The 16,183-nt window shown below is 30.7% G+C and overlaps 2 protein-coding genes across 4 annotated transcripts in view; one reads left to right on the top strand and one right to left on the bottom strand.

Moving 5' to 3' along the window:
* Positions 1–16,183, top strand: part of LOC139485354 (GATOR1 complex protein NPRL2-like) — a 63,277-nt gene that overhangs the window by 15,815 nt on the left and 31,279 nt on the right. For all 3 annotated transcript variants that reach the window (XM_071269785.1, XM_071269796.1, XM_071269777.1), the window contains exons 3-4: positions 1,798–1,966; positions 14,920–15,028. In XM_071269785.1, the coding sequence (XP_071125886.1) occupies positions 1,798–1,966; positions 14,920–15,028 (278 nt within the window). The remainder of the gene's footprint in view (positions 1–1,797; positions 1,967–14,919; positions 15,029–16,183) is intronic.
* Positions 9,849–13,060, bottom strand: LOC139485345 (putative leucine-rich repeat-containing protein DDB_G0290503). The gene is made up of 2 exons (XM_071269766.1): positions 12,969–13,060; positions 9,849–11,975 (listed from the first exon to the last, which is right to left on the bottom strand). Exon 2 carries the CDS (start codon positions 11,695–11,697, stop codon positions 10,258–10,260), a length of 1,440 nt encoding a protein of 479 aa, XP_071125867.1. The 5' UTR covers positions 11,698–11,975; positions 12,969–13,060; the 3' UTR covers positions 9,849–10,257.

Raw genomic sequence — 16,183 nt, 5'->3', positions numbered from 1 at the left:
AATTAAGAATTAAATTGAGCTCATTTTAGTTTCACACTGGAAAAACACTTTTCCTTATTTCTTGCCAGAAATAGTGCTTTATTAATGTTCTTGTTTATCCACACCATACCTATATGAAATTGTTCAAACTACTCTTCCAATCTTTCCATGAGTGATTTCCATCACTTTGATTGTAATGAGTCATTTGAAAGATGAGAGGAAGATATTTTTGAAATGCCAAAAAAATATCCGAACTAATTTTTCATTCTATATATATATTCATGAGAATCAGTCTGAATTAAGACATGTTATATTCAGTAAAATATATGTAAAGTCACAGACTGTGCAAGACCCTCGTGATAAGTATAGGTCATCATCAATTTACAATATGTTGTTAGTTAACAAGTTTCCAAAGGGAGATAATTCAATATATATTCCTCATGACTCTGTCTTATCTCCATTTTTTACTTGATGAAAAATATTTTTTAGCTAAAAGTATAAAATTATTTCATGGAGTATTTTAGGTTTTAATTTAATAACAGCATGGAATAAAATTGAGAATGGAAATATAGAATGTGTCAAAGAGACAACAACCTAAACAAAAGGCAGAAAACAGCCAAAGGCAATCGATCGTTATTCAATACAGTGAGAAAATCTCGCACCTGTGAGCTGGCTTTAGCAAGCCCCTTAATAAAAGAGCACGTAAAGAAAAAAAACATTAAGAAGCTATAATTTAAAAAGTTAGATTTTATATTTATTTTTAGCAATTCAAAAATTATAGCTCTCATCTTCTAAATGAACCATTTAATACACTACAATACAAAAATGCATAAATCTTTGATTATTTTAGGGCACTCTTTCATCATAGCCATGAAATGGAATTAAAAATCTTATAGGATCATAAGCCTACATTATTTTTACAATAGATCTCTTGAAAGAACAAAAAGTTATGTTGTTTCTTATTGTCCTAGTCAGCCACAAGCTATTTGAATATTCAAGACTGCTATTTCAGAATGATTCAAAAATGACTTACAGTAAAATTCAATTGAATAAGAAGTTATTTACAAAATAATTTTCTTTAAACAAAGGAGGAATTACTTAACTTACTTTATTGAACAGTACAGCATACATTTTTACCCGATCAACATAAAGTATACTTTAAATGTAAATAATAGAAGAAAGAAGGAGTTCTAAAGAAAAAATATATATGTAACTGTTTATTTTTCCCCCTGGAAATCTGTGGAATGAGCTAACAACAAGTATAGATAAAGATAAATAATAGTTTATTAAAGTGTCACATATTGATCTACATTAAAATACATAACAACGTTAACATCATAAAAAAAAGGATCAATACCTAGCCTATAAAGATTTACGAGACACTGTATATACAAATAAAAGCTATAACAGTTATACTGAAGGAAAGTGTTTTTTTCTAAAAAGGCATAATCATGCATTACATGATTAAAAACTCATTGAATATGTACACACAATTATAAATATCTATTCATGAATTCTTCAAAATGATAAAATAGAACTTACTAATAAAAATCAACAATAAATACAAAAGAAGTATAATTACAGTTTAGTTCGTATATATCTACTTATCTTGCATACATAGTAATTATAAAACTTCTTCCAATTTTCTATATAAAAACTGGGACTATTATACTGTTTAGTATAATAGTCCCAGATAAAAAGCACTATTACAATACCTCAATTTTCAACATGATATGAATTAATACATTATAACAAATATAATAGCCAACTTGTACCAAGTTACATTTATGAAAATGTAGCTATTTTTTTTCTTTTCAGGAATACACTTGGGAAAAAAGTCATTGGCTGCCCTGTCATTATAGAAAACCAAAAATATGCCAGAAATGCCTACATTTTTAACCTATTCTTCGTCATGGACAGCAAAACAGAAACCACCAAGTATGAACCTGTGGTCAAGAAATTAGCTTCATATTTAAAGCAGATAGAGGTAGAAGAACTTATAGCTAACATGGCCCAAGGACCAATTTTGCTTTTCTCATCACTTTGCACTCACCGCCCGTCGTCTTTGTCTTTTTTACAAAAATCATCACCTCTAAAAACTGCTTGGCCAAATTTAACCAAACTTTACCACACTCATCATATTGGTAGATTTTGATAAATATTGATGTGCCCAATAACCCTGCCTCTTAACCAATATGGCCAACATAGCTAAAAGTAGAACATTTGAATTAGGGTAAAACCGCTATAAATAGAGAAAGTCTGGCAGGATGAAAAACAAATAAAATGTTCAGATTTAGCTATTGTACATGTACATATCGTCAGAACTGTCAGAAGACTTATATATGTAGTAGTTTTTTCCCTGAAAAGACAAAGGTTATTCCATGTTTGCCTATTACCATCTTGAAAACTAAAACAGATAGAGAGAAACTTGAATATGAAATAATGATCAGCAAGATGAGATCTACAAAATGTCAACATGAGACAATGACAATGTTGCATAAAGAATTCACTGCAATGCACTTTACTGTAGAAAAAAAAAATCAGATCATCTTGGTATTACAAAATCTAGGTTTTCTATTTTAAGCTAAGAAATAACCACATGAACCCCATTTCTTTACTTTTACAATTGACTACATGTATACTGCTGTATGAAGAATGTTACATCAAACTTGCAAGAAAAAATCAACAATGAAAGTTTTTGTATGCATTTGTATTAACAGATTTTTATTACAGATTATTGCATGACTTCACAAATATTTTAAGGCATTAAATCTTCATTTTGGGAATTCAGCTTCCATGGAAGAAGTTGTCCTTTTTAATTTTATGCTCATCTAAAAATTTCACAAGCATATAGTACTAATGTAGTAAGAGCTTTGTCATTGCGTCCTTCTTTCCATGTGTCTGAAACAAATGATTTCTGGAGTATCCTAACATGAGTATCCTTTTCTCATTTTGCTTGTTTTAAATGAAATTTATCCAGGTGGTAGATAAAGGGAAGGAGAATAATTCCATTGGTTTAAGGGTCAATAGGTCCAGGCGCGGATCCAGAGGGGGGGGGGGTTCCGGGTGTTGGAACCCCCTTTTTTTTTGGACGATCAATGCATTTGAATGGGGACATGTAATTGGAAACCCCCTTTTGTCCTGGGTTAGAAACCCTCCTTTTTAAAATGGCTGGATCCGCCCCTGAGGTCAATGGTCAAAGTTACTGTTACCAAAAATAGAAAAATATTGGAAAAATAATTTTTGGATAGTGTCTTGATTATCCATAGCTTGGAATCAAACTGATACAAATGGAGAATATAAACAAGTTTACTGTATGTGTTACTGACCTTGTTAGTTTATTTTGGACTTATGAGTTTGAATGTTCCTTTGGTATCTTCCACCTCCCTTTTACAAAATATAGAAGAACTAAAGATTTGGACAAATGGATTCAGATTGTACCCCACTATGAACTGTAACACATTTATGCAGGTGAAAAATCTGCAACAATAGTACACATAAGATAAGATAAGATAAGAATTTTATTAATCTAATTAAGAACTCATAAAGGGCATCATTTTACAACACAATATGATTGGAAAAAGCAAAACAGAAAACTAATACCATACTATAACGTTATGGACAGGATCAGAGCCTAACACAACATGTGTTTTATATAACTATTATATTAAATCTTATTACAATAAAATATTATATTATTTCATATATTTTGTTTACATCTGGATCTTATTTCTAAACCTTTAATAATGTAATTTCCTAGGCACATGAGAGTTGGTAAATGCTCATTTGTGAAAAGCCAGAAATATTTCTTATCATTACTAATAGGTAGTTCTTTAAAATTAGTACAAAAAGTGATAACTTTATTAAATAATAATTTCCTCTGTTCATCATATAATGGACAATTTACTGTAAAATGGGTCTCATCTTCAATAGAATTTGATCCATGTGATAAGCAGTGATGACATAGACGTTGAGTTCTCTCTATGTATTTTTTACTATATCTATCTTTCTCAATTCTAAGATCATGAGCACTTATTCTCATTTTACATATAGCTCTTCTTATACTAAAATCTTTAATTGATAAATAAGCCTCCTTTACAAAGTCAGTCTTGAGGTTGAAATTATTTTCTAATTTACTATTACCTTGTGATAAGGTTTCAGATCTTTTGACCAACCAAAATGTTTTAAAACTATTACAAAGTTTACCTTTTACAAATTTAATTAATTTATTGAGCTTTGTATCTAAATTTTGTATATCAAGTGATTGAAGTACATATTTCATAGATGAATACCAACAATTAATGTTTTCTGCATCTAAAATTTTATTACAAACATAAGCATCATAAAGTAACCCTTTGCCCAACTTGTTAAGCCTGTGTACATATTTTACCATAGATATAATGACAGAAAAATAAAGAGGAAACCTTGCAACCTCTGATAACACTGCTTAATTTGAGGCTTTCTTATTTACACCAACAATATACTTTAAATATCTGAAATGTGATTTTTCCAAATAATCATTTATGTAGATTAATTCGAATAGATAATCACTTTTTTTCTTGCAAGCAGCAGAGTTAATTTTAAATGAACCCCAAATTTCACTACAATATAATAAAATTGGTTTTATTGTGTGATCATATAAATGAATTGCAGTATCAATACTTGGATTACAAGCTGACATGGATTTTTGTAATTTAAATTTTGCCTTTAAGGATTTTTTAAATAGCTCTTCTTTCCCCTGTTGAAAAAGACCACTAGAAGTAAAGACTATCCCTAAATATTTACATTTATTAACACATTCTATAGCCTCTTTATCTAAATAAAATGATTCCTTCAAAAATTTTCCAGGCTTGTTAAAAATTAAAACTTTTGTTTTGGACAAGTTTACATCTAGACATGTTTTAGTACATGTTTTTGTTCCTGAAATATTTTGAAATAGTTTTCAATTTTTTTTCTCAATAATATGAAGTTAAGGGAGCATCAGTTAGCAGTGCCAGCTTTTTTTTTTACTTGTTTGCATCAAGAATTAATTGCTGATCGGTACTAATGTCCACTTTAATAAATTCTTGGATAACTTGTTGCATGGATAATTAAAATGTTCCCAGTAAGAGTTGTGATTTGACTTGAATATTTTGATAAAAACACCGAGGGATAGTAAATTATAATCATGACATATTGTGAAATATTAGGTAAGCTTGTATTATTGGTTTGTGAACTAATTAATGAGTGATTTCACATCTAATTCATACATCTTCATAATTTTTTTTTAGAGCTAATGTATAATTATGTATTTGAACATACTTAAAATCCTTCTGGTATATAAACATAAATACATTACAAAAGTATTAAAATTTTTAAATTACAGTGAGATGCTTATAGGTGTTACTGTAAAATTTTACCTATAGCTCAACCTGTTTTTAAAATTGTCAACACAATAGGGACATTTAAATTGACCAGTTAGGAGATAACTGTATTGTATTTTAAGCTCCGACGGCATCAATTGGGGATTTGATGGTCGCAAATTAAGTTTACTGGCGACGCGTTAGCGGAGACAGTAAACGGGTATTTGCGACCATCAAATCCCCAATTGATGCCGTCGGAGCTTAAAATACAATATTGTTATCTCCATTCTAATGAAACTGACAGAAAATAACGTTAAAACATGTATTTAGAATCTGTCATATGCCGTCTGCGCCTGCGCGTACGTCCCATAGCATCAATTGTCAATTGATGCCATGTAAGAAAGTGACGTTATCCAATCAAAATGAACGTTACAAACGTTGTTGCATTAGAATACCAATTCTAATGCAACAACGTTTGTAACGTTCATTTTGATTGGATAACGTCACTTTCTTACATGGCATCAATTGACAATTCTAATGCAACAACGTTTGTAACGTTCATTTTGATTGGATAACGTCACTTTCTTACATGGCATCAATTGACAATTCTAATGCAACAACGTTTGTAACGTTCATTTTGATTGGATAACGTCACTTTCTTACATGGCATCAATTGACAATTCTAATGCAACAACGTTTGTAACGTTCATTTTGATTGGATAACGTCACTTTCTTACATGGCATCAATTGACAATTGTTAGATTTAAATCTACCTTGATGCTACCTGTAAAAAAATTTATTCACCTAACCAAAAGTTTCAGCATGCTTTTTTCCTGAACTTTTTTTTACCTAGGATTATTCTATTGAGAGATTTTTATTTTACTGTCATTCAAAATCTTATGAGTGATCAAGCCAAACAAGAATGACTTTATCATATATTTTATTTTCTTGCAGTTAATTCAAAATTGCATGACCTAAAATGCACTACATTTCATCTAAATGTTTGCATAGCCACTACTAGCAGTGTTTAATACCCCAAATAATCCAGTCGTAATATTTCACTCACTTTAATGAAACCTCAAAATCATATTTGAATAAACAATTTCATTTATTTTTTTACACTAATATTTGACATCTCATCCAGAATTCCAAAGATTTTAAATAATTCCCAATTTTATTCATTTTTCACTACTTCACTAGATTTTTTTCTAAATCCATAGTATGAATTCTGATTAACTTCCAATGATATATACATCCTAATTTAACAGGTGCAGAATCTATACATAATTCAGAATCATTTCCATTACTATATTCCAAATAGTTATCCTCACTTATATTTTGTAAAATTTTATTTATATTTTTACTGTATATCACCTGATTTTAATATATCCACAGTAAACATTTTATTTCATTTCCTATAATAAATTTCCAAAACAAACAATATTTGATTCAGAATTTTATAATGACTATTAACAATTTCACATTCACTTAAAACATTTCCTCATGTTAGGAATATTTTAGAATATTTTTCACTTTATCACTAGATTAGACTATATCCACTGCATTACTTCAACATTTTATTTCATTTCCAAGATCCCATTTAAATAGGGAATCATCTTAAATATGTAATAAATCCCAAAATTAATAATGAATATTTCAAAAATCACATTTAAAGCCACAGAAACATGTTGGATGAACACACACTATATCTCCTACTTGAATTCCAGTTTTGAAATTTTTAAATCTTTAACATAACTAAATCCCATCGTATGAAAAATTGAATTTCCTTTAGTGAACACAGCATTTTATGCACAAAACTCCCACTAATATTAAAATAGATTTCAAATAAAAAACACATCAAGGTATACTCCAAAATTATTTTGAATTTTACATGTAAAACATCATATGTAAGCCCCACAAAACGGTTTGAATGAATTATTTCCTCCTTGATGTCCTTCATGACAATAAAATCTTGAAAGAAACACATCACATTTTAAGAAGCAAAATTGCTATAAAAAGTCTGAGTAGTGAATTCAAATAAAATAAATCCAATATTGTACACATAAAGACACCAAAAGATTTAAAATATTGCAAATAATAATCCAAAATGAGAATCTTGAAGGGTCATGTGAAGAAAAGAACAACATATCCCTCTGAAAATTTAAACTGTAAACACCTGAGCAGCTATTTCTTGTTTCACTGGCAGCTGGACAATACTATGTATAAGGGTTAGAATTTTAAAGAAGCATTTTGGTGTAAAAACAGTTTAAATTTTCAAACAAATTAATTCATATTTATTTTAATCTTTTACTAATTTAGAATTTTAGGTCAAAAATAGATAAATCATATATATCAGGGATTTAAAACAATGAAAACCAAAACTATTTTCTTCCCTATCAATTTTTAATAGAATAATCCTATAGTGTGTGATAACATTGTGTGAGGGAATTCGACATTTGCTGTACCACTGTTCACTCCAGCGCAATTTATGACAATACCACTGTATCAATCAGAATGATTTTTTTTGCAGTGTTTTAAGAAATGATTTTACTTTGTTGTCGCGTATTATTCGTGATACATTCAATGTTTTAAAAAGGTGAATTTTCTGTATAAAGTCAATGATTATGTTGACTTTTGAAGGCCAAACTTTTTACAGCCTTAAATACGCAAATAAAAGATCCAAAAACTATACCAATACAGAATGACATGTTTATGAAATTATAGCAAATCTATTGGTTAACAAATTTTTATTCGTTGTTGCAAAATAATGAACTTAAAATATCTGACATTTTCTCCCTACCCAGTTTACCCCTATACATTTTTATGATGTGGACTGGTCATTGTTATTGAATCGTAGGCAATTTGATTGGATTAAGTTGTTATTAGTTTACCTACAAACTTGTTTATGCTTTTCATACATGACTATTGATTAATTAGAACATGCATGAATGTGTACGGTAACTAAAATGACCTTCAAACTGGACACTGGACGAGTCAATATTATGTTTTATCAATGAAAGTTAAGGTATGAAAGGTAAGAATTGCCACTTCTTCTATTTTCACAAAATTTTCTGAATACACAGTTGAAAGATTATTTTTTAAAAGCCTATTGTGGAGATAAAAGAGAAAGTTTACAAATAAGACGTTTTGTTCCATTAAACAAGTCATTTCTTAAGAGAAATGCCGAAATATATTTTACGCACGACTACGGCAGGTAAAATTATTATTTATCATAACAAAAAAAAAAGCATTTTTCAGTCTCATTGGAATATGTTACAGTGACTTGACTGTTAGTGTTGCTATTCACCAATTGCAACTCATTCAAAATTTTGACCCAATTGCAATTTGTTTTATTAAATCAAATTGTTCAACTGGTCAAAAATTTGAACAAACTGTTCAGCCAAAATGTGAAAGTGCAAAGTGATAAAATAAATCATACTTACAATCCTATATGTCTGTCACTCCACTGTATTGATGTAATTCCTAAATAGTCTATCAATCTGTATAGGTATATTACAGCCATTACCATACTAAAGGTGAACTGTTTTATTTTGAATTGCTATAAAAATGTCAAAACTAAGCTTTTATAGAGTTTTTCTTTCGAAAAGTATTCTATATTTATAAGAATCACACATTATGTGAATAAAAACATTTCATATTCAGTAAAATATTTGAAATTGCAATATGTTTGTAGGAAGGGGAGATAATCGCTTTTTGGTTTCAAAAAGTCTTTATTCAAAAGAATAGTATTTTAGGTTATCTCCCCAAGGAAGCATATTGTTATTTCATACATATTTTACTGAATATGAAATGTTTTTATTCACATAATGTGTGATTCGTATAAATATAGAATACTTTTCGAAAGAAAAACTCTATAAAAGCTTAGTTTTGACATTTTTATAGCAATTCAAAATAAAACAGTTCACCTTTAGTATGGTAATGGCTGTAATATAACTATACAGATTGATAGACTGATTTAGGAATTACATCAATACAGTGGAGTTACAGACTTATAGGATTGTAAGTATGATTTATTTTATCACTTTGCACTTTCACATTTTGGCTGAACAGTTTGTTCAAAATTTTGACCAGTTGAACAATTTGATTTAATAAAACAAATTGCAATTGGGTCAAAATTTTGAATGAGTTGTAATTGGTGAATAGCAACACTAACAGTCAAGTCACTGTTATTACAATTAATCACAAACTTAAGAAGTAAGTAAATAAAGTCAAAATATGTCCGATCTGCCTATTTCTGGACATCAAAAGTCAATACGATCGTTTTAAAGTCAATTTCGTCTACCTCACAAAATCTTGTTAGGCACTATAGGTAAGAAAATCTTCAGGAAAAAAGCATGCTGAAACTTTGGGTTAGGTGAATAAAAATCTGTACAGGTAGAATCAAGGTATATTTTAAATCTAACAATACCAACTGGTCAATTTAAATGTCCCTATTTTGTTGACAATTTTAAAAACAGGTTGAGCTATAGGTAAAATTTTACAGTAACACCTATAAGCATCTCACTGTAATTAGATTTTAATTAAAAAGACACTACATGAACATGATGAATGGCATACATGCCTGCAGCATTGTATCATAACTACAAGAATCACACTCAAGTGACTCTACCCATAACTGTCAATTAACTGGTACCAATGTTCATTTTGAATTAATTACTATAATCGCCTGATTCTTCATAACATTATTTGTTAGTAGATCTCCATCCTCTAACAGGATGATTGTTCAACTCAGTCACTACTACACTTCATTTTGCATTCATTCATTTCACTATAGTTTTCAGTAAAAGCATACTTCTAACATAGGAACATATATTTTTGCAAGTCCCTTAGGCCTTTTTATGCATATATGAGTCTTATTAAAATTGTTAAGACAGATTTTGGAATATTATTTATGTTAAAAAAATAATTTCTTGAATTAAAAAGACATTTTCACGACATGTAGCTCGGCGTATGCATTTCTTATACACCCATTATGACATCCCACCCATAATTGTCCCTTGTAATCAATATCCAATGACACTGGATATGTAATTCCCTGATCCTTCATAACTTTATATGTTAGTAAATCTCCCTCCCCTGACAGGACATGTAAGGCATGGTTGAAAAAATCAGTCACTATAACCAGACCTACTGATGTTGTCACTATATCATAAGGGTTGAATGTGTCATTCCCTACACTGCCCTGAGGATGCCCCTGATAGGTCCACTTGACCTCCCCCTCCCTGTCCAGAACCACCACCCTTCCATTAGTATTAGATGTTCTATCTATAACCAGTATGTCATTGTTTATATTAGATGTAATTCTAGCAGGGAGAGTAAATAATCTATTTTTATGTTTATCATACTCATATGATTGTTTTTGTTTTCCATTCATCCCAAAGATTATAACTTTCCTACAGCTTTTGTCTGTACCACCCTTAATTACACCCAGTATAATGTCATTATGTTTAGTGACATGTATACCACCTGACACCAATGGTGATACAGACAGGAAATGTGTGATTTCTCCTGTCTTTTTTGTTAACAGACTAACATCAGTACTGTTATTCAAAGACAGGAGAATATCATTATTTTCTGTCACTGACATGTCATAAATGTTAACTGGAATATTTTGAACAGTTGTGATAGTGTCATCAATTTGTATTTTACGAAGAGTAGGCATAAGATCATTAGAAATCCAAGCTGTCTTGTCATCCTGTATTAATATTCTTTCCACCATTTTAACATCTGTAGTATAACTCTTGATAACATCTAACTGCACTTGTGGCAATCCCTTAGGTAGCTTTGTTTTCTGAAGAGATCCAAATAAGTTTTTAACGGTCATTAAACTTCCTTTTGTAGGAATGAAATCCTTTGTTTCCTCAGGAAATGTCTTGATGGATGAATCGGGAATTTCTTTTTCACTGAATTCTTGAAAAGCACTGAACACTTGAGCTGCTTGGTTTGATTCTAAAACTTCTTTTATATTGCTTTGCTTTTTAAGTAAAGTTTTCTTCACTTCTTCTGTATGCTTCTCTTTTTCTGTAATAGATTTTGTTATTCTTTGCTTTTCACTTTCCTGTTGTTCTCTAAAATCTTTAGCATATTTATTGACTTCATCTTTGATAAGCTGTTCTTGTTGATTGATTTTCTGAGCAGATTCAGCAGAAAATTGCTCATATTTTGTTTTAAAATCCTTAACTTTACTGTCTTCTATTTCACAAAGTGTGAATTTTTCAGAAAATTTAGATTCTATTTCTTTCAGTTTTTCTCTTTTTTCATTGCACACTGTATCAATTGAATCTAGGTCGTGTTTTTTATGGGAAGCAGTTATACACTCTGGACAGACTAACTGGTCACATGTTCTACAAAACATGCAGTTCAACTTCTTCTTGTGAATCTGACAGGGAATGTTATCAGTAATAATTAAGTGTTCAATTTCTGTTTTAGCCTCTGAACTTTTCACATCAACAATGTCATGTGTGATCGAGGTTTGAACTTTAAATGAATTTTCTTACATTTATCGCACATTAGTGTATTGCATTGTACACATTTCCATTTAATGTTTGTGTCAGTTTCACACAACTCACATGGTTTAGGTATTTGAGCTCGTCTGATAGATTGGGAAAATGCCATCTTGATTCAAAATAGCCACTACAAAATATATAAGATATGTTTTTATGTGATTCTGTGAAAGTGTTTTTTTCCATTACTGTTGATATTCATAGAATGCAGACAAGTGTAGAAAAATCACTGTTGCTTGTATTTTAATTTATACTGCACGCGTTCTATAAGAGCAGTCAAAATGCGTTTACTGTATATTTCTATGTCATATACAGTCACTGACTGGATATCACTTTTCTTCATGAATATTTAAAAAGGAGTTACCTGAACTACCTTTACCTTTATTCAATGAGGCCCATGCGAGACTGTTTGACACAAAACTTTCATACATGGAAGGACTATTTGATTTTTATGTCCAATTTATGGGCATTAGGTTTTCTGGTCTGTGCCTCCATTCGTTCGTCCTTCCGTTTGTCCATACGTCTATCCCGCTTCAGGTTAAAGTTTTTGGTCTAGGTAGTTTTTGATGAAGTTGAAGTCCAATCAATTTGAAACTTAGTACACATGATCCCTATGATATGATCTTTTTAATTTTAATGCCAAATTAGAGATTTTACCCCATTTTCACGGTCTAGTGAACATAGAAAATGATAGTGCGGATGAGGCATCCATGTACTATGGACACATTCTTGTTTTGTCATATTCTCCTGTCCATGTCATATTGTTGAGTTCATTTGATAATTTTATGGGACTTTGACAAAAAAAAATTCAGTATTTGAACAATGACACCTTTTAAACCTAAATCCTCTGAATCCATTATAGAGAAAGCGCTCACACTACATGTATGCATGATTGTTGACCATAGTGTACCAACATTTTTATTCAACCATTCTAAAGCAGTTAGAGGACTTTGACTAGTTTTTAGAGTACTTGTGAATTCAACACTTTCGAGACCATTTGACAGAAAGCATGTATTCTTGGTAGGATTGCTTGCCTTCACGTGAAGTTGACCATGTAATACTAAAAATAATATGTTCTCTCTTGAATACATTATTAAATATAAGGAGATGTGGTATAACATACCTTTTTTCTTTACAAAAATGTTTGTTAATAACAGTCCTTCATTTCCTAAGATGTCAGTCATTCAGGAAGTTTATTAGAACTTGTCTATATATAGCTATTATTGATCCAGGTTATATGGGTTTAAAATCTCATATTCAGTCGATTATATGCATTCAAATAAACCTGTTGTTGTGGTATTTATTGATAATTGTACCTATATAGAGGCATTTAAATATTTATTATTTGTTGTCAATTTAAATGATTTAGATATTTTTGTTTGATAAGAAAAACTTGACATAATTTTTACTGTACATTTAAAATAAAGAAATTAAATGTAATATTTGTTGAAAGTCAAGTGTTAGAGTTGAAATTCATTTTTGATAGACCACACCAGATTAATCATATCCCATAAAGACAATAATGTGTAAATATGTTTCCATCTTTTTTTTTAAGTTACACTAGGGCATGTATTAATCAATTGTAGATACTAATGGTATTTATCATATGTTTAGTAGTAAATACAGTAGTTTTGCATATGTGATAAATAGCCTGCTGTTTAATCCATATCGCGCAACTTTGATGCGCACCCTTTATCGCATACCCTTTATCACACCCCTACCCTTTATCGCATACCCTTTATCACACCCCTACTTTTTTTTTTTTTTTTTTTTTTTTTTTACATAGTCAGTTTTGGTTTTTTTTTGCTTAAGAATTTTTTTTCTCAAAATAGGTAAATTTTTTGAATGACGTCATTGTTTGGTATGTGACGTCACGAACGTCGAGTGTTCACATTTTGATCTGAGCGTCACTGATGAGTCTTATGTAGACGAAACGCGCGTCTGGCGTATAAAATTATAATCCTGGTACTTTTGATAACTATTTTCACATTGTATGTGACGTCACGAACGTCAAGTTTTCATATTTTTTGGCACACTAAATGCAACTATGAAAAATACAAAACACACAACATTGAATTAATACAATAATAAACAAAATATTTTTAAAACAACAGCACGCAAATTGTAAGGTAAACACAGGTGCTTCGGATAAGTAATTGAGCAGTTCGTTTAAGGCCTTTGAAACAAGACAAAAGTAGAACTGAAGGTAACCCAGTGCTATGGATCAGAAAACAGTTCATATAATATAATACTCTTCTGTTGAAATATATGATAAAGGGTATAATACATGGCAAAATCCGTATCACATGCCGTATCACCCTCGACCAATATCATCCCTCGGGCCTAAAGGCCCTTGGGCTGATATTGATGTCTCGGGATGATACGACATATGATACGGATTTTGCCATGTATTATTCTCTATTTATTTATCAAGATGTATATGCAAATCCCATAATATATCATACCTGTTCAGTACAGAATATTTTTTCAGTCATATACATTTATACAAAAATCTTAACTGAACCAAACTTTACTCAACTGTATGTTTAATGATAGTTCTTCATTTTTCTCCAATATGTTTGCCAAATAGTAAGTATATTAAGAACAATTTTCACTCAGCTGCATGTTAAGAGAAAATGAATTGGTAATTATACCCCATTTATGGGCATTATATTTTCTGGTCTGTGTGTCCGTTCGTTGTTCGTCCATTTGTCTGTCCGTCTGTCCCGTTTCAGGTTAAAGATTTTGGTCAAGGTAGTTTTTGATGAAGTTGAAGTCCTATCAACCTGTTCCTTATGATATGATCTTTCTAATTTTTATGATAAAAAGAGTTTTGACCCGACTTCACGGTCAACTGAACATGATAGTGGGATCCGTGTACTATGGACACATTCTTGTTTTTCTTACATTTTTTTTTTATCTATGTTTGATCAAGCTTGATTAGTTCAAATTAAAATGTTAATGCTATGTATGTTTTACTTAAGCAATTGAAATGATATATTTTAAAAGGAACTACTGCTTCTTTGTAAAAACAATTATTTTTTATTATTATATAGTTTGTGTTTATTTTTTAGTCTGAGAATGAAGCCCTCTCACAGGAACACAACAGGGAAAACATCCTTCAGTTCCTGGGAACTCTAATGCACCAGCTTAATAAATATGGTTACTGTAGTATAAGGATGGGTATGTTTTATTTTGCACATTTTTGAATTATTATGTTATATAATTGCCTGTTCTTTATGTTTGGAAAGCAGGTCCACAGCAATGCGTCGTGTAAAATGGGTTTTACCTTTTCATATCTGGTAGTCTCCTACTTTTTTTCCCTATTATGTCTGTTTTGTTCACACATCGATTTGTTGTAAATATAATGAAATTTGATGCCACTGTCATACAAGTGAGAGGTTAAGCGCTATAAAACCAGGTTCAATCCACCATTTTCTACATTTGAAAATGCCTTTACCAAGTCAAGAATGTGACAGTTGTTGTCCATTCGTTTGATGTGTTTTATCATTTGATTTTACCATTTGATTAAGGACTTTTCCGTGGAGTTCAGTATTTTTAGCTCACCTGGCCCAAAGGGCCAATTGAGCTTTTCCCATCACTTTGCGTCCATCGTCTGTCGTCCGTCGTCGTTAACTTTTACAAAAATCTTCTCCTCTGAAACTACTGGGCCAAATTAATCCAAACTTGGCCACAATCATCATTGGGGTATCTAGTTTAAAAAATGTGTCCGTTGACCCGGCCAATAAACCAAGATGGCCGCCATGGCTAAAAATAGAACATAGGGGTAAAATGCAGTTTTCGGCTTATAACTCAAAAACCAAAGCATTTAGAGCAAATCTAACAGTGGGTCAAATTGTTTATCAGGTCAAGATCTATCTGCCCTGAAATTTTCAGATGAACCGGACAACCCGTTGTTGGGTTTCTGCCCCTGAATTGGTAATTTTAAGGAAATTTTACTGTTTTTGGTTATTATCTTGAATATTATTATAGGTAGAGATAAACTGTAAACAGCAATAATGTTCAGCAAAGTAAGATTTACAAATAAGTCAACATTGCCCTTTATAGTAAATTTTTAATCATTTTTTCGTAAATTTTAGTAATCTTTTACAAAAATCTTCTACTCTGAAACTACTGGGCCAAATTAATCCAAACTTGGCCACAATCTTCTTTTGGGTATTTAGTTTTAAAAAATGTGTCTGGTGACCTGGCCATCCAACCAAGATGGCTGCCACGGCTAAAAATAGAACATAGGGGTAAAATGCAGTTTTTGGCTGATAACTCAAAAACCAAAGAATTTAGAGCAATCTGACATGGGGGTAAAATCGTTTATCAGGT

Source organism: Mytilus edulis, chromosome 1, assembly GCF_963676685.1.
Source record: "Mytilus edulis chromosome 1, xbMytEdul2.2, whole genome shotgun sequence".
Taxonomy (NCBI): domain Eukaryota; kingdom Metazoa; phylum Mollusca; class Bivalvia; order Mytilida; family Mytilidae; genus Mytilus; species Mytilus edulis.
This window is presented reverse-complemented; position numbering and strand designations above follow the sequence as displayed.

Excerpts from the sequence above, each read along its gene's own strand:
- LOC139485345 (XM_071269766.1), bottom strand. The coding sequence starts at position 11,697 with ATGTTTTGTAGAACATGTGACCAGTTAGTCTGTCCAGAGTGTATAACT.